The sequence below is a fragment of the Saimiri boliviensis genome, chromosome 2 (genome assembly GCF_048565385.1).
Source record: "Saimiri boliviensis isolate mSaiBol1 chromosome 2, mSaiBol1.pri, whole genome shotgun sequence".
NCBI lineage: Eukaryota > Metazoa > Chordata > Mammalia > Primates > Cebidae > Saimiri > Saimiri boliviensis.
Genome location: NC_133450.1, coordinates 112215746 through 112239386, shown reverse-complemented (window position 1 = coordinate 112239386; position 23641 = coordinate 112215746). Strand labels below are relative to the sequence as shown.

The window sequence follows — 23641 nt, the reverse complement described above, 5'->3', positions numbered from 1 at the left end:
GCCCAGCCTCTTCAGGCTCAGAGTTGTCTTTCGAAACCTCCTCTCATCTACTTGGCCTCACTCATTTCAGAGTGGAACAGCACCACTGCTTTCCAAGTTTTCCTCTCTTTCAGTTTGCAATTTAGGGCAGGCCCCTGTTGGATCAGTTTGAGTCAATGTCTTATTCCCTGCTGGTATTTTGAATGTCTTGCGTTTGTCACCTGTTTGTTTTCATTTCTTGACTAATGAAAAAAACAGGTAGAAATGAGGCTTCTGCCTGACCTCTGTAACCTCCCCACCAACACCATGAGTCTGAAGTTGGGCTTGATGCTATTATCACTGACCCTTTGTTTGGAGAACAGTCCAGGGCTTGAAATTGGGGCTACGTTTATCCAAACTAAGCTTCTCTGAGCGCATGGTCCCCACTCATCCTTAGAGTATCTGTTGGTTTTACTTCATGTTCAGACTTAAGTGTTGTTAAAGAAATAAAGCTACAGTGTTTTCAGTATGATTTGTCATATTATACTTCATGTTCCCACTGCTGCAGGCTAAGCCTCTTCTCTGGGCTCCGTTGTTTAATGCAGGACAAGGCCAGGTTTTCTGGCAGCTTCCTTTTCATAGCAGTTCTCAGTAGAGGTATAGAATGAGACCTACCCACCTTCTTGGGTGTTTATTACCCCATTTGTGGATTTTACTTTAGCTTCTATTACCTTTAAAAAAATTTTTTTTTTAAAAAAAGGTTGATGGGGAAGGCAAGAAATAAAAGTAAGTATGACAGACTGGATAGTGTGGATTTTTTTTTTGAGACGGAGTCTTGCTCTGTTGCTCAGGCTGGAGTGCAGTGGTTTAATCTCAGCTCACTGCAGCCTCTGCCTCCCAGGTTCCAGCGATTCTGCTGCCTCAGCCTCCTGAGTAGCTGGGATTACAGGCACCCACCACCATACTCATCTTTGTATTTTCAGTAGTGATGGGGTCTCACCATGTTGGCCAGCAAAGTCTCGATCTTGTGATCCACTGGCCTCGGCCTCACAGAGTGCTAGGATTATAGACGTGAGCCCCACACCCAGCTGCTGGTGTGGATTTTTAGGGTTGGTATTTTTCAGTGTCCAGATTTTTCAAATCTTTCTTTCTTTCAACTGTTAGAGAAGCAGGTCCACAATGCTTCTTCACTGGTCACATTATTTTCCTCTGGTTTTGAAGGACACTTAACAGAACAATGAGTTTACAGTATGGATAGCTCTTCCTAGATATCCAGGGAGTAAATTCCCCCTCCCCCAATTTTATCACAATGTTTTCTGTACTTGTTTTAAATTTCTTTTTTGAGACAGAGTCTCTCGCTCTGTCACCCAGGCTGGAGTGCAGTGGCACGACCTCGGCTCACTGCAACCTTCACCTCCCTGGTTCAAGTGATTCTCTTGCCTCAGCCTCCCCAGAGGCTGGAATTACAGGCATAAACCACCATGCATAGCTAATTTTTGTATTTTTAGTAGAGATGGGGTTTTACCATGTTGGCCAGGCTGATCTCCTACTCCCAGCCTCAAGTGATGTGCCTACCTTGGCCTCCCAAAGTGTGCAGTGTTGTTTTGGATTGCTTTCCTCTTCTGTAAAACAATCCTATCTTTTTTTGTTTATTTGTTTTTTTCTTGCCAGGATTTTAAAATTTATACGCCTTATCTCTCCCCTTAAAACTGAAATGAAGCTAAAGATATATTCCACTAGACATGGTGGCTCACACCTGTAATCCCTGCACTTTGGGAGGCTGAGGCTGAGGTGGGCAGGTCAGGAATTTGAGACCAGTGTGACCAACATAGTGAAATCCTGTCTCTACTAAAAATACAAAAATTAGCTGGGTGTGGTGGCACACACTTGTAATCCCAGCTACTTAGGAGGCTGAGGCAGGAGAATGACTTGAACCCGGGAGGTGGAGGTTGCAGTGAGCTGAGATTGTGCCACTGCACTCCAGCCTGGGCAACAGAGCAAGACTCCGTCTCCAAAAAAAAAAGTTATTTTTCTTTGCCTCCTATCCCAGGCACAATGGTGCACACCTTAGGAGACTGAGGCGGGATGATTGCTCAAGCCCAGGAGTTTGAGGCTGCGATGATGGCACCACTGTGTTCCAGCCTGGGCAACAGAGTGAGACCCTATGTTAAAAACAAATACAAAAACTCCCTGCACTTGTATTTATAATTGAGATTTTAATTTACTTGAAGATCTTGGAACAAACCCTTTGTGAAACCATATGGATGATTTTTTTTCCAGTTTAGCCAATGTTCTTTTGGAAAAACCCTGAGAAGAGAGTTTCTTTGGTGGTTCAGGATTTGAGCTTTGCTCCTTATTCATCACGGTTCTCATCGGGCTTTGAGACCTGTCTTCCTTTAGTGGCTCTTCTGGTGATTGCTTCATAAGTTTGGCTGATGCTGTTACAGGTGCTGGCTCTTAAAAAAACAAGACTTAGGCCGGGTGCAGTAGCTCACGCCTGTAATCCCAGCACTTTGGGAGGCCAAGGCGAGCAGATCATGAGGCCAAGAGCTCGAGACCATTCCTGGCCAACATGGTGAAACCCCGTCTCTACTTAAAAAAAAAAAAAAAAAAAAAAAAAAAGTAGCTGGGCATGGTGGTGCATGCCTGTACTCCCAGCTAATTGGGAGGCTGAGGCAGGAGCATTGCTTGAACCCAGGAGGTGGAGATTGCAGTGAATCGAGCTCGTGCCACTGCACTCCAGCCTGACGCCTGGCGACAGAGCGAGACTCTGTCTCAAAAAAAACAAAAGCAAAAACAAACAAGACTTGAAAAAATTATGAAATATAGCAAACATAAGAGTGTATACAAATATAATAGTGTATTACAAATAATGATAAATGATTCCCCCAGGTAACCCCCACGCAAGTGAAAAAATAGAACAACAGTAAGGTGTTGGCAGTTTCTGAGGGATGTGATGCTAGGGGTGTCATCAGGGTGGGTGAGGATGTGTTAGGCACTGTGCTAAGCATTTTACATAGACGATCTTATTCAAGTTTTATAGAACACTAACATAAATACTGTTACCACCCCACTTTGTAGTTAAGAAAACTAATGATAAGAGGTCAGGTGAGTAGCTGGTAGTTACACAGCCAGTAGTGACTAAGCTAGATTTCAGATAGGGGCTTTCTGAACTCCAGCACCCACACTTCATCTTTATTCTGCATTTCTCCCGGGGAGCCTTCATGAGCACAGTATGGCACTGATTGCAGAAGTGTGCCTAGTGTTGCCATAGCCAAGAGGCACATCCTGCACTCAGCTTAGAAAAAGGGACAGTTCCCAAAGAGAGAGAGAGAGAAAAAAAAAAAACAGACAGTTCCTTATAAAAAAATATTTTCTCCCCAACATTCCTTATAAAAGTCAATTTAATGAATTTCTCAGACTACTGTTTTAGATCCATCACTCAGTAACCCTTGTCCGTCTACATCCTTACTCCTCTTCCCACCTCCAACTCCAGATTTCCAGAACTGTTGTTCCTGCTTCTCGTTCTTGTTGGAAACTGTGCAACCTTTGGTTCTGTGGGTATGTGAATGTCAAGTTGATAGGGTGCAGCTGCGTAGTTCCAGATGACCGTAAGCCACAAGCAGTTGCTGCTTCTCTCCTGGGGTTGGTTGGGGAGTGAAGGGGAGACCGACGGACGCCTTGGTTGTTTTTGTGTGTGGGTATCACAGGGCTTCAAATTGTTGTGTTCTTGGTTGGCTGGTTGACTTTGTAGCGCCTGCTCTTGACTAGTTTCAGTGCTCCTTCAGCTCTCTCCCTCTTTTCTTCGGAATTCCACCTCTTTCTTATCTCTGTTAGCATACCACTGACCTTGCTTTTGAAGCTGTGAAGAATAGCTGGGAGGAAATACCTCTTTCTATTGGGAGAAAATGGACTTAAAAATGTCCCATGTCCAGGCTAACCTGATTGATGACAGTTGTTGATGAGTTCGTGTGAACATGAGCAGAAATGAGGTGGCTTGCCCACCTGACTCCATGCGGCTCTGCTGGCTCCACGTCGCAAAGTTCTTTGAGCAAGTGCCTTGTCTTGCCTAATCTCAAATTTCTATTCTTTTTATTTCTTCTCTCAAATAGGCACTGTGATAACATTATAGGTGCAAAAGTGTGAGATCTAAAGGCCTCTGCTTCCCTGCAGGGCCTCAGTTTGTCCTGAGCAGAGGGAGCCCCAAGGCAGATGGATTGGATGGAGGGGAGCCCGTAGGCAGTTTGCAGTTGTAGGCGAGTAGCAGGGAGCATGCTCAGAAACTCTGATTCTTGCATCTCCATGCTACTGCTTTGGAGAAAAGCAAGAAGCTGCTTGTCAGGACTAATCTTTTTTTTTTTTTTTGAGACGGAGTTTCGCTCTTGTTACCCAGGCTGGAGTGCAATGGCGCGATCTCGGCTCACCGCAACCTCCGCCTCCTGGATTCAGGCAATTCTCCTGCCTCAGCCTCCTGAGTAGCTGGGATTACAGGCACGCGCCACTATGCACAGCTAATTTTTTGTATTTTTAGTAGAGACGGGGTTTCACCATGTTGACCGGGATGGTCTCGATCTCTTGACCTCGTGATCCACCCGCCTCGGCCTCCCAAAGTGCTGGGATTACAGGCTTGAGCCACCGGGCCCGGCAGGACTAATCTTGTAATGTATAGGCCTGCCTCCATTACCCTCACATTTAGTGGTTGGCTTCTGTTTGAGAGGGCACAGTATCTTTGTATACCATGGTTGTTTTCATATGACATAATAACCTGCTGCTGACTTTTCTCAATATATCCTTTCCACTTGGGATGCTCTTCTTTCTGCGGGCTGCTTTGGGTTCTCTTGTGAGGCCCCTACAGCAGCTGTCACTGAAATACCGCCTCATAACAAACCTAGAACTGGCTAGTGAACACAGCTTCTCAGGAGTTAACATGAGCTGGATGTGGTGGCTTGGACCTTAACCCCAGCTACTCAAGGAGGATCACTTGAGGCCAGGAGTTCACGACTGGCCTGGGCAACATAGCAAGACCCCATCTCTAAAAACTTAACAAAGAAAAAATTAGCTGGACTTTGGGAGGCCATGGTGGGCAGATCACTTGATTCCTGGAGTTCGAGACCAGCCTAGGCAACATGGTAAAACCCCGTCTGTTAAAAAAAAAAAAAAAAAAAAAAATTAACTGGACGTGCCTGTAGTCCCAGTTACTTAGGAGGCCTGAGGTGGGAGGATTGCTTGAGGCTGAGTTCTAAGTCACCCCTGAGCTAGAGACTCCCTCCCAGGGCCGTTGTGAGATTTAATGAATTTGAAAGCACATTTTAAGTTCTAAATAACTTTACAGCCTCAAGGGGTTGCTAATAGTATCTGTGCCTGAGATATCCAGAGTACCAAGGAATTTTCTTCTAATTTGTTGGCAAGATTTTAGTCTCAAGTTTCCATTTGTGAGAGATCCTTTTTTGTAGGCTCAACCTCTTCTGTTCCAACATTTTAAATGAGACTTTCTGCATGACTTTTTATTGTGAACTATCTTTGGTACCTTTTTCTTGCCAATATTCTAACTTGTATCAACACTACTTTACTGACCAAAAGGAAGGCTTAGCAGGAGTTCTTTTTGATACTAACTACTTTGTTATTATTTCAGGACTACGGCTATGATTTTAGGGGGGATTGAAAAAAAAAGTCAATCAGTGAACTCCAGGAATAGAGGAGAGTCCTAATTTTTTCTGTATCTGTTTAGAAACTGCCAGTGTGATGAGCATGCTTTTTAACAGCAAAAGCTCCTCGTGATATAGAAATAATTTTTTTTCTTTTGGGGCTAATTAATCCTGACAAATAATTTGAGAAATGAATTAACCTACAGGCCGGGTGAAAATGTGTTAATTTTATAACCCATTATTTAAGTTTATTATATTGTGATCAGAGTGAAATATTCTATTAAAATTTTTTTTTTTCTTAAAAAAATAAAGATAAATGAAAATGTGAAGATACAGTGAAAGCATACATTAGCTCTCTTAGAGGACAATTTGGTAGTATCTATTAGAAAATTTTGCATATTCATATTTTTTGATTCAGCAGTTATAATTCTGGTATCTTAATCTGTGTAATCACTCCTACTGCACAAACGTGTATATAACTGAATTTTTTGGTGTTTTTGATAGGAGAGAAATTTTGAAGTAATCCAGGTACCTATGAGTAGGGAATTGGTGGACATCCATAAAATGAAATACCTTGTACCTGCTGGAAAGAATGAGGTTAATATATATGTACTGATGTGGAAGAGTACACAAGATATCTTAAGTGGGGGAAAAAAGCAAATTGCATAACAGTTTTTTTATGTCAATTTTATGTTAATAATTGTACAATAGTTTTTATGTTAATGATTATGTTTTTGTTAAAACATCTATATGTTAGTATATGCATATTAAAAAGTGAGGCTATAAATACCAAACTTGTTAATATTGGTTATCTCAGGGAGGGATAGTATATTATGATGGACGTTCACTATCTACATTATGTATTTCTGTAATGTTTAAATTTTTGACAAAGAGCCTGTATTATTTTTGTAAGTAGAAAAAAAATAAAGATGGAAGTCTCTTCAGTTTAAACATGAGTATTTCATATGTAAATCTAAGATGTTTAAACTTTAAAATCTGTATGCTCATTTTATTAATACAGTTATGCACAAATGCTATTGAAAAATATTTCTGGTATAATAAGCTTTTTTGTTTTTTAAAGAAGTAATAGGACATAAAAATATGTTTTTGAAGATTAGTGATAAGCTTGTTGAATTTGAGACAGTTCATTTCTTTTTTTTTTCTTTTTTTTTTGAAATGGAGTCTTGCTCTGTCACCCAGGCTGGAGTGCAGTGGTGGGATCTCAGCTCACTGCAACCTTTGCCTCCCAGGTTCGAGTGATTCTTTTGCTTCAGCCTCCTGAGTAGCTGGGATTCCAGGCGTAATCCTGACCTCAAGTGATCCGCTTGCCTCAGCCTCACAAAGTAGATTTTTTTTTTCCTATTGAGCTTACGGGCCTGAGCCACCATCATGCCTGGCCCGTTTCAAAAATATTTCCTTGGTTATCTTTGATAAAGAAAATATTTTTGATACTTTTTGAAGTACGTGTGCTTTCTGAAAAGATTTCATACAACTTTTATACAGAGAAGCATAAAGAAGAAAAAAAATCATGCATAATTCCAACACCTAGAGATAACACTGTTCTGATTATCAAGTGCATTTAAAGCTCTTTTTGATCAACATGGTCACTTGTATTTAATTAATTAATTTATTTATTTTAGGGTTATGGTTCATTACTTTTATTTTTTAACCATCTCTAATCTTCTTGAACACGTTCTGTTTTTTTTTTTTCTGAGACAGTCTTGCTCTTTCACCCAGGCTGGAGTGCAGTGGTGTGACCTCGGCTCACTGTAACCTCTGCCTTCTGGGTTCGAGCAGTTCTTCTCCCTCAGCCTCCCAAGCAGCTGGGACTGCAGGTACACAACACCATGCCTAGCTAATTTTTGTATTTTTAGTGGAGAGGGGTTTTACCATGTTGCCCAGGCTGGTCTTGAACTCCTTACCTTTTGATCCACCTGCGTCGGCCTCCCAAAGTGTGGGATTTACAGGCGTGAGCCACTGCACCCAGCTTCGAACATATTCTTTAATTATAACTTAAGTTGGATTTGTGAAGAGCCATGCCATGCATGTCTTTTTTTCTTTTTTCTTTTTTTTTAGACGGAGTTTCGCTCTTGTTACCCAGGCTGGAGTGCAATGGCGCGATCTCGGCTCACCGCAACCTCCGCCTCCTGGGTTCAAGCAATTCTTCTGCCTCAGCCTCCTGAGTAGCTGGGATTACAGGCACGCACCACCATGCCCAGCTAATTTTTTGTATTTTTAGTAGAGACGGGGTTTCACCATGTTGACCAGGATGGTCTCGATCTCTCGACCTCGTGATCCACCCACCTCGGCCTCCCAAAGTGCTGGGGTTACAGGCTTGAGCCACCGCGCCCGGCCTCATGCATGTCTTTAGTAAAGTCAGGGATTAGGGTGTTCTGTTTGTAATCATGTATGACACATAGATTATGTTATTTAGGTCTTCCTCTGTCTTTCTGGAAAGGCATCAGAATCTCCCGCTTCAGCTTTTAGGGCTGGCATTGATATATAGTTGGAGAATTCTCTAGGAGGTAAGAGAATTTAGATTAACTGAAGCGTATTCATAGAGATTTTTAAGTTTTTTAAAAATGTTTTTGAGTATTTAAAAAATTGATTCAACAAATATATATTAAACACTGTGCCCTGTGCTATAAGCATATGATTGTATGACATACAACCTCTGCCCTCCAGGAGTTTATAGACTGGTGGGAGAGATAAGACAAATCCATAAAGAATAGAAATTCATTACAAGGTTCTAAGCAGTGCATGCCATATGAATGAGGCAAATTAAGTGCTGCTGTAAGAGTACCCAGGAGGGGGAGGAATCATTTCTGGCCAGGTGGTCACAGAAAGAATTGGAGGGGATGTGACATTTGAGCTGGTCCTGGAAGGAAAGGGAGGATTTCAGTGTAGAGTAGTGGAAGGGAAGGTTAGAATAGTATGAGCTAAAGCCCGGAGGCTCCTTTCCAGAAAAATGAATAGTCCAGATTGACAAATGCACATGATTCATATAGATGAGTGGTAGGAAATAGAATTATGAGATGGGTAGAGATCATTGATTCTAGGCTGAAACATTTATATTTTATTTAGTTGACAGGAAGGAGCGACTGAAAAAGCTTTTGGGCAGGGGAGGAACATGGATCAAAGCTATGCTGTGGAAAAATTATGCTGATGGGTTGGAGGAAGGGAGGAAAGAGCCTCTAGTAAGGAAATTGATTAGAAAGCCATTGCTATATCCAGGAATGTGTTGAAGGCCTAAACTGGGATGTTGGCATTTTGTAGAGAATAGATTGAGGAAACCTACCTTCTTCCCAGGAGAGTTTCATGGCATAAGCTGTGCACTTGTAGGGGCACTGAGAGCCCTCCATATTCTCCTTTTTGTTCCAGGAGACACATTTCACTTTGCACACTTCGTCCAGATAAGGAACAGTTAATATTCTCCCTGGTTACAAAATAGAAAAGGAGGAGTTTAAGAAAGCTCAGGTGTGTAGAGTTGGTATGTATAGGGAGGAATTAGATCCTTTTGATGATCAGATTTCTGGCTCATAAAGCTTTGTTTGTGGTTCTGGTCTTGCTGTAGTACTGTAGAGAGGACTGACTTTAGAGGGGAAAAAAAATTTACAACCTCCACCCCCACCCCAATTCTGCAGACTTATAGTGAGATAATTTCTTTTCTTGACTTTCTGTTAACTGTGGAAGAGAACAGGAGGGCAGAAGGGCTCTACCAGGCACTGTAAAAGCGGTTAAATCTGCTCTCTGGACTTGGGCACGTGCTGATGACTGTGCTATTAATATAACTGGGCCCTTTAGCTAGAGTCTCTTCATTCCCTCCCCCTCTAGTCTGACGCCTTCTTTACCTCTTCCTCCATCTGCATACGAATCAGCTTCTCCTGCTTCTGACACTGCAATGCCAGTTGCCTTGGAAACGGGCGTCCTCTGACTATATTTGGCTCTAGCATAGGCTGGACATGGGCAAGCTCTGACCACATGGGATACTCTGGCATTAGGAAGACCCTCCCTCTTTCTTTGCAACCATCTCAGTGAGGAGAAGTCAGAACCCGTTTTTTAGACCCATTTTAGCTGCTAATTTGTTGTTGTTGTTGTTGTTAATGTTAAAGATAGCATGAAAGGTCTCTATTGTCCTTCTGTCTTGTTGGTCTCTGCCTTCTGTCTTGGCTCTCAGACCTGGCCTTGATGCTTGCACAAAGGCATAGTGACTTCCCTGAACTCTCTCCTCAAAGCACCATGGTTTCTGGAACCAGACAGCCCCAGGTCTAAATCCTGGTTCTTCCACTTACTGCTTACCTCTCATCTGTAAAATCAAGATAACGCTAGTCCTTCATGATTCAGAGTATTGCATGAGACGATCTGTGTGAAGCGCTTAGAACAGTTATTGGCACAAATTATTCATTCATTCAGTAAATGGCAGCTGTAGGTCCTCTCTCTGCGCCAGACCTTTTTGTACCCCCCATGTGTTCTTGAAAAAATACCTGGAACATTGAGACTAACCCAAGAGAGGCTAAAATATGGAGATGAAAGGGCAAATGCTTTAATTTCGTAGTTCCCGATCTGATAATCATTAGAACCACCTGGAGAGCTTTAATAGCAGACTCTGAAACCCTACTTACTGTCTTTTCATTGAGAATCTGGCAGTCAAGGGAAGAGGATGGGGCGGGGATAGAGTTGGGACTGTCACATGAAAAAAGCTTAATTTCTTTGGGTACTTTATTGACTTGCCACGTTTGGGAACTTTTGATCCAGTCTCCTTGTCTGCAGGGCTAGAGGCCTTATCAGCTCACCCTTTCCAAGCAGTGGCACTGCACCTTCCTTTGAAACTAAGGCTGTTTTCATCTTAGTCTGGAGAATTGACTCAGCTCCAACTAGTTTTGAACTGTTAAGCAGGATACCCTTTTTGTTTGTTTGTTTGTTACATTGGAATTATTTGTTTCTGGGAGTCTTTGCCCTATAGATAGAACTCTAAATTAGCCAAACTGGGTAGAGACCAGGAGCAGAGATGAGACCCAAGGTCTTCGGGTGGCCATTGGGCCCCAGCCTGCCTCTGACCAGATGGTACTTAACTTTGAAGGGGCAGGAATGTGTTAGCCTGGTCACGATACCTCTCCTTCCTCCCCACTCCCAGGTCCAGTCACCGGGTCTCTGCCCCGCTGCCTAAGTCTCTGCACAAAGCCTGCTGGCTTTGACTTCTTCTGTGGCTTTGGCCTAAGTGGCACTTCTTAGAATCTGATAGAGGATCTGCTTTGTGAGATTAGAGTGTAGTGTGTGGGCAAGAGATAAATATAGTTCTTCTTAACCTGTAGGAAGGGAGGGGAAGGCGAAGAGTGCTCTGCCTTGGACATGTTTGATGATAGAAATAGCAAGTCCATGGTTTGGCTGGAATGACTTACAACTCAGGTATTTATAACTTGAATTGAGTGGGATTGAGAAGTGGGGGAGGGGAAAAAGGGGAAGAAAGAAGCTGGTGGCAACAAAACATAGCAACCAAAACAGATCATTTTCCTCACAGTTGTGGGGTTTCCTTACCAGTTTGAGGTCAGCCAAATCCTAAGTGACCCTGGCCTTTTGTGACTCTGGCCTCTTAGTTCTCTATCTGGAGGGAGCACCCACTCCCATGCCATGGCAGACTCCTTGTAGGGGTCCCTCACACTGAGAAAGGGAAAGCACTTCCTGACAACTTCTGCTGTGTGTACAAGCAGGAAGCCCTTCCTAACAGTGTCACTGTCTGGGCTGCACGGACTCTCTTCCATTGGCTAGTGCCTGTTCTCTAGATCATGGACTGATCAGATCCAGGAACTTGAGAGAGAACAGAAAAGCTTAGAAGGCCCTGCTCAGTGTCTAGGATTGGGTATTTAGGGCTCCAAGACTACTTGGGACCCTGTACTGTGCTACCTCTCCTGTGGATGGCTCTGGACTCTGGAGAGTTCCGTCCTTGTCTCCTTCATTTCTTTCATTGCCCACTGTTGACCACCCCTCCCTTGTGGGAGCTCTCTGCTTCACCGGCTTCCTGGTTCTCCTCTCTTTCTCACTACCTGTATCTTATCTTCTCCGTGCTCTAAAAATAGGTGATCCCTGAGGTCAGGAGTTTGAGACCAGCCTGACCAACATGGAGAAACCCTCTCTCTACTAAAAATACAAAATTACTTGGGCGTGGTGGCACATGCCTGTAGTCCCAGCTACTCGGGAGGCTGAGGCAGGAGAATCACTTGAACCTGCACTCCAGCCTGGACAATAAGAGCAAAATTCTGTCTCAAAAAAAAAAAAAAAAGACTGCAATCTGCAAGCTGGAAACTACGGTTCTATCTAATATGAATGAGTAGTTCCGACTCTTGCCTCTACACCACCTGTTTTTTCCATCTACTTTAATGAGAGCCAGAAGAGCACTTAAACACTTGGCTTTATTCGTTCTTTGTCTCCTGGGAATAGGCCAGTATGAAGTTGCCCCTTTATCTTACTAAAGTGAGGGATGATTTTGCTGGCCCTCTTTCTCTCGGGAGGATACGATAGTGCTCTGTCTACTTCCTACTGTGAGTGGTGGGTATTCAAGCCCTCCCTCGAATTATGCTTGCAGTAATTCTGCCTCCAATAGCCTTGCTTCAGGGGAAAGATGACACCTCTGTCAGGTTGGTATACACTTTCTTCCATCTCAGCACTCTGCACCTGCTAGAGCAAAAGCTGGGTCACAGCTTGAGTATTTGAGGCTGCGTTTCGGGTGTGGAGGAGCTCACTGTAGAGAACCAAGTGGGTCCTCTCTTCTTCCTTCCGAGTTTCCACTTGGGCATGAAGCAGCGTTCCTAGAGCTGTCGATGGACAGGTCCCAAGTCACTACCCAGACACAGTTGCCTGGACTGGCGTGTCTCTTAGGCTGTATTTCATTGGCATTTGGGCCTTGAGGGTTTGGAGCTGAGGTTCCTGTCAGAACTTTGGGCCGCATCCCAGACTTTGCGGATAGCTACTTTCTCACAGGTCATCTTTCCTACCTCACTTTCTTTTTTTTTTTTTTTTTTTTTTTGAGACGGAGTTTCGCTCTTGTTACCCAGGCTGGAGTGCAATGGCGTGATCTCGGCTCACTGCAACCTCCGCCTCCTGGGTTCAAGCAATTCTCCTGCCTCAGCCTCCTGCGTAGCTGGGATTACAGGCACGAGCCACCATGCCCAGCTAATTTTTTGTATTTTTAGTAGAGATGGGGTTTCACCTTGTTGACCAGGATGGTCTCGATCTCTCGACCTCGTGATCCACCCGCCTCGGCCTCCCAAAGTGCTGGGATTACAGGCTTGAGCCACCGCGCCCGGCCCTACCTCACTTTCTTAAGTGATCTTCGAGCCCAGAACCCTCTCACGCGTCGGCTTGCTTCCTCACCTGGAAGATGCTGTAGTATTTAGAGTGTGGTCTGAGAAGCCTGGAGTCCCCAAAACCCCTTTGGGTGTCCATGATGTCTTGTTTCCAACTCCATATCCAAATGAGGCTAGGTTTTCTTGGCATCCTTCCACTAGAGAACGTCAGAACAGATGGAATACAGATGCAGATATGAGAACCCGGCTCTCCCTATGAAGCCAGATAGGAAAAAGATTTGCAAAAATGTAAAACAGTGCCATTCTTCTAATTATTTTTGTTTTGGAAAATAGAATTATCTTTAATAAGGATGTTAATATGTAATGGGTTTATTGTTATTTTTAACGGAATTAGTAAGTATTGTTAATGTTTCCCATCGTGATTTCAAATACAGTAAATATTGATAGATATAACCTGCCTAAACAGAAGCCCTCTGTCATCCTTGATGAGTTCTAAGACTGTAAAAAGGTCCCAAGACCAAAAAGTCTGAAAAATTTCTGGGCTAGGTCCTGCTTGGTAACAAACCACCTCAAAATCCCTCTGGCTTAAGCAACAGTTTATTTCTTGCCCATGCTACTTATTCAGATGGGCCAAGGGGCCCAGCTCATCCCCTGCTGCCATGCCGAAAGTCAGAAAGAGGGGTCCACACACTGGTTCTGTGACGTGTCAAAGAATTATACACATGTGCAGCTGCGTAAGCACAGAAGTGAGAAACTGAAAGCACAGATTTTTGGCTGGACACGGTGGCTAATGCCTGTTAATCCCAGCACTTTGGGAGGCCAAGGCGGGTGGATTGCTTGAGATCAGGAGTTCGAGACCAGCCTGGCCAACATGTGAAACCTCATCTCCCCACTAAAAATAGAAAAATTAGCCAAGTGCAGTGGAGGGCACCTGTAATCCCAGCTACTTGGGAGGCTGAGGCAGGAGAATTGCTTGAATCTGGGAGGCGGAGGTTGCAGTGAGCTGAGATTGCCCCACTGCACTCCAGCCTGGGTGACAGAGTGAGACTTGTCTCAAAACCCCATCCCCCACCCCACCCCCAGATTTTTGAGTTCTTCATACCCTTTCCCTTCACATTGCCAGGTCAATGAGTGTCAACGAAATGGCTTGAGGCTAGAGGGAGAAGTGGGGATGTGAGTTATAGAAGGATGTTGCTCATAAGGTCCTAAGCCTCATACCACATCTTTGACTATACCTTTTCTCTCTTTTTAATATTTGCTGCACAGTATTTAAGACATAAAATAAAGACATGGAATAATAAGCAAGTGTGTGTGCCTACCATCAGCTTAAGAAGCAAAAGGTTACCTGTACCATACTGCCCTTTCTGCTTGTCCTCAGCTGCTCATAGCTACTATCACAACCAGTTTTAGATACTTTATGGGGAACAACTGTATTGGCCAGAAACACCCCAGTTTTCCTGGTCTTTCACTGTTTCTGAAACCTCTGCAAGGCATTCATTTATTCCTTAAATATGTATCAAGTGCCCATTGTGTGCCAGAGACTGTTTAAAGTGCTGGGGCTACATCCATAGGAGGATAGCAACCTACATCCTGTCCTCAAGGAGCTCACATTCTGATGGGACAGACAGGCAGTAAGAGCAGGGACAGAGATATCACCAATATTGAGTTGCTACCTGCCTCTGTGACCTATGAAGAAAAATAATGCTGGGGTAAGTTGGGTATAGAATTATGGCAGTAAAGCTAGTCTGGAAGGCCCTCTCTGAGGAAGAGACCTTTGAGCAAAGACCTCAGGAAATTACCTCTGTGCGCAGCTGAGAGAAGAGCCTTTTAGTCTAAGAAATAGCATATGCAAAGGACAAGAGGCTAGAATCTGCCTAAGGTGCTTAAAGTTGGTGAGCTGGCTGGCATGGAGTAAGTGAGTGAAGTGGGGGGTATAGGAAATGAGGTCAGAGAGGTAGCCAGAGGCCCAAGGCTTTAGGGCCTTGTAAACCTGGGTAGAGTCTTTGGATTTGAATTTAAGGGAGATGAGAAGCCTTAAATGGGTTTGGGGCACAATGATGACATGGTCTCATTTATATTTTAAAAGAATCCCTGTGACCCAACATGTGGAGAAAAGACTGTAGGGAGTAAGGCCTGAAGCAGGGAGAGCATGTGGGTGTTATAGCCCAAGTGAGAGATAAGAGTGACTTGAACTAAGTGGCATGCTGCCAAATACTTACAGGCTCTGTGAGAGGAAAAAACTGTGATTTTTAAGATTTGTGAGCCTCTGCTGATTTCCATGGTGTATGTCGTCGTGTGGCGGTGATTTCGGGGCCACTCTTGTGCTAGCTCTGAATGTGGGAAAAGTTTTGCAGAGTCAGTATTCATGAGTTGGTGCAAGCCAGCTCCGGCACAGCACTGATTGAACCTGAATGCATTGAACCTGGGGTGTGTTTGCAGGGGATGCTGAAGTTCGTCTCCATTTTCTTTTTCTTTCTTTCTTTCTTTTTCTTTTTCTTTTTTTTTTTTACTGTCTTTGGCAAATGGATGTTAAGTTTGTCTCCATTTTCTAAGGCAGGGGGAAGCTCTACCACCTTCTTGGAAAGGAGGCTAGGAAGCAAGTTATCAGAGGGAGAGAGTCAGTTTATGCAGTCCATCATGTTGAAGCCTTGCAAAATAAGCCTAGATGTTAGAGGCCTTGCAGGAACTCTGGACTCTTAGATCCTTTGAAAGTCGAGCTCAGCCCAAAACCTCCCTGCAAACAGGAAACTGGTTTGAGTTAAGAACATAAAATAAAAACCAGCTGATGCCCGTGACTGTTTTCCCCTGCTCCTCCCTTCCACAGAGCCAAAGGAAACTGCTTTTTTTCCCCCTTGGATAGCTGCTTAGAAACCAGAAAAAGCCAAAAAACATAAATCCTTTGAAAATAAGCCAAGTTTTGAGCCCAGGCAAACTTCTGCCTGTGGGGTTTTCCTAGTGTGGAAGTGCGTTCTACCGCTCTGAGTCCTAGGAGGAAAATGACTCAGGAGCACAAATGTGCCGGTGATCGGGGCCTGTCACCCGGGCCTGGCAGAGAGAGATGTTCTATAGCAGGGTGTCCCGGACTAGAACTTCCAGCCCATTTGTAGGTCATGAACTCAGTAAAGTGGGCCATGACCAGGATTATTTTTTAATGAAATGGAATAAAAAATACAGTATATGACATGCAATAGGATATTGTTTTGTGAAACCTTCAGTTGTATGCACATGCACACATGTCTCTATATACCAGGTCATGATATAAAATGTGTTTCTTACTGTAGGTCATGTGCAAAAACTTTGATAAACACTGGTCTCTAGAGTGTTAGTAGGCCATGTCTCCTTCTTGCTTTAGATTGCTTCAGAGAATTAATTCTCTTTGGAATTGGATCATCTGCCCACAAAACACCTACTCAAATGCCTTTTAGAAAGAAGATCAGCTGAGAACCAACTGACTCGTTATAATTCTTGGGGACCAACACTGAAGCATGAGGGAGGGAAGGGATCAATGCAAATTTGAATCCGAAGGATTTACCTTAAATCAGATTAGCAGGAGAAAATAGGAGTCGAGCAGCCCTTTAGCTCACTACCCTTGATTTTCTGGCCTCTCCTAGCTGTGTGGGTCATGCCAGCCTGAGGCCCTTCTCTTTCCTGTCTGCAGAAGCAGTGGGTGTGGCAGGAATGTCCCTGAATATCCCTTCCTCTGGAAGAGTTGAAGGTGCAGGGCCAGGATGACGTGGTGGCTTGAACTGAGTATCCCCTAGACTTCCCCAGGAGGGTTTTGTTGCTCTCTAGTCAGTAATAGGTGACTGCGTGCCAGTGGGTCATTAAGCTGAGAAAAAGTAGAGCAGGCATAAGTTAGAGTAACCTATCAAGAATGTACAGAGAAGGCCAAAGTTATTTTATTCCACACTAGATTTAGTGCCTCAGATTGGCGCAAGGGTAATTGGCAAGTTTGGTGCTTGCCAGGTGGCTGTGGGTTGCTGCCCTGCATTGAAACCACATCTACCCGTGAGCAGACACACGTTAGAACTCCCTGTCTGCATCCCCAAGATACACAGATACCCTTGGGGACCTTTCTGGGGAATAGGTTTTAAATGTAGCATCTCAGGAGACTTACTTTGGTCTTTGGCCACCACGGGGCTAACCTAATTCAAGCTAAAATGATCTTCAGAGATAAGAATTTAAAGAGGTCCTCTAGGAGTACTTTTTTTTTTTTTTTTTTTTTTTTGAGACAAAGAGTCACTCTGTCACACAGGCTGGAGTGCAGCCACGTGATCTTGGCTCATTGCAACCTCCACCTCCCAGTTTCAAGTGATTCTTGTGCCTCAGCCTCCTGAGTAGCTGAGGATTACAGGCGCCCACCACCACACCCGGCCAATTTTTGTATTTTTAGTAGAGACAGGTTTCACTATGTTGGCCAGGGTGGTCTCAAACTTCTGACCTCAGATGATCTGCCCAGCTTGGCCTCCCAAAGTGCTGGGATTACAGGCGTGAGCCATTGCACCCGGCCCCTCTAGGAGTACTTTTAATTCTGCGTTTGGAATAGTAAAAGAGGAGGAGAAACTCCAAAACTGTCCTAATTGATTCTGAGCCCCCCTTCTCTAGACGCTGACTTGGACTAGGAGTAGACCCCCTGCCACAAGCATCCGTCCTAAGTGTTTTTGGTTTACATTGCCCTCCTAGGACCTCCGAGACTGTCCTCAGGGTTGGTGTTTTCATAGCAGAGTTACCCTGTTCACATGTCCGTCCTGCATTCTGAAGCCCCACTCTCTGACCTAGGGGAGACCAGGGGCATTCCTGAGCAGGGCCAGTGCAAGGACTGCACAGGCCTGGAGCAGGTAAAGACCTGGAGCAGCAAGTGAAAGACCTGGAGCAGACGATGATGTTGAGTGACAGCAAGAGGTTAGAGGGAAGTCTCAATCTCACCCGGCATCGTCTAGCATAAAGACAAGTGAATTAATCTGAGGCTAGTTCGATTGGGTCCTGGGGCCTGCAGACAGTGTGGGGTAACAATACTAATGATGAGAGTGATGCGTGTCTCCCGTGGCCATGTTGTCTCAGAATCTCTGAGCATTTTACACGTTTCCCTTTTATCTCTGTGGGAGTTGCGCCTTAATAATAATAATTAGAGTACCCTGAGCATCGGTGCTTTGTAGAACACAGCACTAAGCCATGTTTCTGCCTCCTTGGATTGTAGTCTGTATCAACTGGCAAACATTTGGGAGGCAGAGCCCTCTGATGGAGGGGAAGAACATGATAGAATGCAAAGGTCGAGGATATTATGAGTCACCTAATTGATACCTAACATTCTTTTGGCTCTTGGTAAGTCAGAATGGCCTTTCCTTCATGCCTGCCAAAGCACGAATATCAGTGGCCTCCCCTGAGTCTCACAGACCGTCTAGTCTGGGGACTCCAGGCTCAAGCTTATACACGGTGCCTTCCTGGTTTGGGGGAATCCTTGTTCCTCTATGGCCATGAGTTGTGCTTTAACGAGTTGGTTTTCTTTCCTGTGGTACCAGCACACGGTACCCTGCTAAAAATAGGTGATGCACATTGGGTTTTTCCCATGTGATCAACAAGCCCAGTGGCCAGAAGAGAAGAAGCTACAGAAGTCATAGCTCTGTTCTCCTGAAGACATGGGCATCTGGAAAGTAGCCAGTGCCTCAGGATGGTCCCAGGTACTTTTAGCACCTTCTTCCGCAAAACACTCTGTCTATAACATGTCACTTCTGTCTTGCTCTAACAGGTGACCTTGGAGAAGGTGCTGGGAATTACAGTGTCTGGAGGCAGAGGACTTGCCTGTGACCCCCGATCAGGTTTAGTTGCCTACCCAGCAGGGTAAGTTCCTTGGAAGAGATCTTGTTGTGTGGGAATTTATAGCCACGCCAGACCAGCTGGAGTGGGCAGGGCTTTTCTCATATCTTCTGGGAGATACATCCAGGTTAATGTGTTGGTGCCATTTTTGTAAAGAGATGCAGGTCCAGGTAAAAGCTCTTTGTCGGGTGCTGTCATTATTGCCATCCTGTCGTGCTTTTTGGTTATCTACCCCGCCTCCCACACACAGATTTACACTTTATGTTATACACAGGTCCCAGCATCACTTTCAATAACTACCTTCCAGTCATTTAAAAAACAGCTTTATTGAGATGTAATTCATATACTGTATAACTCACTCATTTAAAATGTCCAATTCAGTAGTTTTTAGTGTATTCACAGAGTTGTGCAACCATCACCACAGTCAAATTTAGAATATTTTCATGACTCTGTTCCTTTATTTTTCTTTTGAGACAGGGTCTGGCTCTGTCACCCAGGCTGGAATGCAATGGCTCAATCTCGGCTCACTGCACCTCTGCCCCGCCATGCTCAAGCAATCCTCCCACCTCAGCTTCCCAAGTAGCTGGGACTATGGTCGCACTCCCCCATGCCTAGCTAATTTTTTGTAGAGATGGGGTTTCACCACATTGCCCAGGCTGGTCTCAAACTCCTGAACTCAAGCCATCCACCTGCCTCAGCCATCCGAAGTGCTGGGATTACAGGCGTGAGCCACCGTACCTCGCCCTGTTCCTATCAGACACTCTTCATTCCCACCCCCACCTCACCAGACCTTCATCCCTAGGCAACCGCTAATCTGTCTCCATTAATTTGCCTGTTCTGGATATTTCACGTAAATGGAATCAGATAACACTGTATTTGGCCTTTAGTGACAGGCTTCTTTCTGTTGCCCAGCCTGGAGTACAGTGGTGCAATCATGACTGGCTGCTGCTTCAGCCTCCTGCCTTAGCCTCCGGAGTAGCTAGGGTTATGTGTGTGTACCACCATGCCCAGCTAATTTTTCCGTTTTTTCTAGAGACAGGGTCTAACTGTATCGCCTAGGCTGGTCTCAAACTCCTGGACTCAAGGAATCCCCCAACTTCAGCCTCCCAAAGTGCTGGGATGACAAGCGTGAGCCACCATGCCTGCCAGCATAATGTTTTCAAGGTTAATGTATGTCGTAGCTTGTATCACTACCTTATTATTCCTTTCTGTGATGTACCACATTTTATCTATTCTTCAGTTGATAGACATTTAGCTTGTTTCTGCTTCTTAGCTATTATGAATAATGCTGCTATGAATATTTGTCTGTTCTAGTCACTTTGAGAGAGATCAGTGCCGTAGAAGAGAAGTAGAAGACTGGGCTGCTGTTCTTTCTCTTGCTGCCTTTTCACTCCTCTGCTCCTATAAGTGGGAAACCTCCAACCATAGATTCTTCAGGCTTCTGCAGAAAGCTTAGAACCCCTCCTGCTTCTGGCTTCCTCTATTCCATGGTGGTAGGCGCAGGAATGTGAAAATGAGAAGGGCCGCTGCTGTACTTTCTTACTCTGCTATTAGCTTGGTAATGCCTACTTCGTTCCCCAATGTAATTTTCATAGCAGCTTTTATAGTTTTTATACTAGATACGTGATTTGCTTAGTTTTATCACCCCATCAAAAAAGCTCCCTTTTATTGGGCTGGGTGCACCTGTAATCCTAGCACCTTGGAAGGCCGAGGTGGGCAAATCACTTGAGGTCAGGAGTTCAAGACCAGCCTGGCCAACATGGTGAAGCCCTGTCTCTACCAAAAACACACGAAAAATTAGCTGGGTGTGGTGGCAGGTACTGGTAGTCCCAGCTACTCTGGAGGCTAAGGCATGAGAATCACTTGAACCCAGGACATGGAGGTTGCAGTAAGCCGAGATTGCGCCGCTGCACTCCAGCCTGGGCAACAAAGGGAGACACTGTCTCAAAAGAAACAAGCCACCACCACCAAGAAAGCTGCCTTTATCAAGTACAGTCATGTGTTACTTAATGATGGGGATATGTGCTGAAGAATGTGTTTTTGTTTGCCAGTTTTGTTGCTGTGTGCGTGTTAGAGTACACTTACACAAACCTGGATAGTAGAGCCTGCTACACACCTAGGCTACATGGTGAAGCCGGCTGTGCCTCGGCTACAAACCTGCATAGCAGGTTACTGTTCTGAATCTTGTACATAATCCCAATACAATGGTATTTGTATATTTAAACATAGAAAAAGTACAGTAAAAATACATTATAAAATATTCTTTAAAAAGGCACACTCGTATAAGGCACTTACATGAATGGAGCTTCCAGGACTGGAAGTTGTTCTGGGTGAGTCAGTGAGTGAGTAGTGAATGAGTTTGAGGGGCCAGAACATTGCCATACACTTTACAAACACTGTACACTTGGCTACATTACATTTATTTTAAGAACATATTTTTTCTTCAATAATAGATTAACCTAACTCACTGTAATTTTCTTATTAATTTTTTGACTTCTTGACTCTTGTAGTAAAACTTAGTGTAAAACAGAAACACAGTACAGCTCTACAAAAGTATTTTCTTCTTTTTTTTTTTTTTTTTCCTGTGACAGAGTCTCCCTCTGTCATCCAGGCTGGAGTGCAATGGCACAATCTTTGCTCACTGCAAGCTCTGTCTCCTGGGTTCAAATGATTCTCCTGCCTCAGCCTCCTGAGTAGCTGGGATTACAGGCGCCCACCACCACGCCCAGCTAATTTTTGTATTTTTAGTAGACAGGCGCCCACCACCACGCTCAGCTAATTTTTGTATTTTTAGTAGAGATGGGCTATTGCCATGTTGGCCAGGCTGGTCTTGAGCTTCTGACCTCAAGTGATCCGTCTGCCTTGGTCTCCCAAAGTGCTGAGATTACAGGTGTGAGCTACCATGCCTGGCCCGGAAGTATTTTACTTATATCTTACTCTGTAAGCTTACATTTTTTTTTTTAACTTCTTAAACTTTTTTTTTTTAAAAAAAGACACAAACACACGTGTTAGCCTAGCACATAGAACTACATAGGGTCAGGATCATCAAGATGTCACTCAGTAATGGGAATATTTTAGCTTCATTGTAATCTTACCGGACCACTGTCATACATGCCCTTCACTGTTGACCAAAATGTTATGTGATGCATGGCTGTACTTATTCTATGCCCAGGCACTTTTTAAGCACTTTATATGAATTATTTAATACTCTGAGCAACACTTTGAGGTTGGTACTATTATCACTTCCATATTTCAGAGGAGGAAATTGAGATTCTAAGAGGTTAAGCAGACCTGGTGCGGTGGCTCATGCCTATAATCCCAGCGCTTTGGGAAGCCAAGGCAGAGGGCATTGCTTGAGACCAAGAGTTTGAAACCAGCCTGGGCAACATAGTGAGAACCCTGTCTCCACATAAAAGTAAAAATGAAAAAGTTAGCTGGGTGTGGTGGCATGTGCCTGTAGTCCTAGCAACTTGGGAGGCTGAGGCGGGAGGATTACTTGAGCCCAGGAGGTCAAGGCTACAGTGAACTATGATCACGCCCCTGCACTGCGGCTTGGGTGACACAGTGAGACCCTGTCTCTTAAAAAAACAAAAAAGGTTAAGCATTTTGCTTGAGGTAACATAGCTAGTGTGTGTATTTGGGTTCTAACCTAAGTATGACTGTAGAGCTGTGGTTGTGAACATGTCACAGGGTCGGGGAAGACCACACTTGCTGCTTATTTTTAACAATTGCTTTTCCTCTAAGCTGCCTACCTGCCCTTTGAATGAGAAGAGCCCAATTTATGGGCAGCTGAGTCTGTGTCAGGGAGACTGCCCCTGGGTTTAGAGTCGGTGTCTTTCCTGAGTGGCCCTTGGTATTTAATGGCTGCAGTAGGGGTGCTGTGGGAGCCTCCGTTTTCTCCCAGAGCAGCAAGCTGGTGGAAAGACCTCTCTACTGGATAAGCGTGTGCAGCCTGCCTCAGGGGAATTCCACTCGTTCTTGCCTCTGCCTGGGAAAGCCAGGTTCTGTCTTGTTGCAGTTGGGGCTGGGGTTGGATGTAGCATGGGCAGAAAAGGCCTTGGGGTGCTACTTGGTGCATGCTGAGCCCTGTGTCCCTGCCCTGGGGAGTGTGGAGTCCTGCCCGCTTTCTTCCTCACATGCCCCTGGGCTCTAGGCCTGGCCTTCAAGGGCGTGTGCTTATGCATGTTCATGGGCAGGTCTCAGCCCAGGCCTGTGCCTGGGAGTCATTATCCTTCCAGGTCGTGTAGCAGCTTCCCTAATGGAACCTCTAGTAGGTTTTCTGAGTGTGTGTGCTTGGCTTAGGCCAGTCCTGGGCAATGCCCTTAATCTGTTCCCTGAACTTTTGGTTTCTTAGAACTTCAAGTCCTCTGTGTGAATGGCTTCTTGCTGTGTGTTTGAGTTTTGCTGTGTCCTAGAGCTCCCTGATGTGCTGCTGTGATGTTGGGGGCCACCAGAGTCTGCGTGAGCACAAGCAGGTTCTTCCCTCCCTCCTCGTCTCCCTGCTTTTCCTATCTAATCATCCTAATGCTGCCCCCAGCCCCCGTGCTCTGGTTCCTCCTGTGTCTGTTGCTCTAGGAGCCAGCTCAGGTATCCTAGAAACAAGAAGAGAAACAAAACTCAGAAAATGCTCTGAGGCCCAGAGGCGAATATCAAACCGAAACAAAGTTTTCTGAAAGGAAATGAAACAGCATAGGGAAGGAGGGCGGGCAGTGTGTCAGGCAGAGGGCTGTAGGACTCCGGGCCGAGCGTGGAGCCTGTCCTAAGTGCCTCCTGCATCTCTTCCCCTGGAGTTCGCCCTTGGCTGTTGTTTCCCCATGGGAAGCCCACTGCCAGAGGAGGCCAGACAGTCCCTTGGAGAGAATTAGTTGAGTTGGGCCTTTTCCCCAGCTGGCTTGGTGGAAGGTTGACGGACGTTGGAGCCCA

The 23641-nt window shown here is 44.8% G+C and overlaps 1 protein-coding gene across 2 annotated transcripts in view; it reads left to right on the top strand.

Moving 5' to 3' along the window:
- MAPKBP1 (mitogen-activated protein kinase binding protein 1) overlaps window positions 1-23641 on the top strand; it is a 58480-nt gene that overhangs the window by 12142 nt on the left and 22697 nt on the right. For both annotated transcript variants that reach the window (XM_010346203.3, XM_010346202.3), the window contains exon 3: window positions 18651-18742. In XM_010346203.3, coding sequence (XP_010344505.1) covers window positions 18651-18742 — 92 coding nt within the window. The remainder of the gene's footprint in view (window positions 1-18650; window positions 18743-23641) is intronic.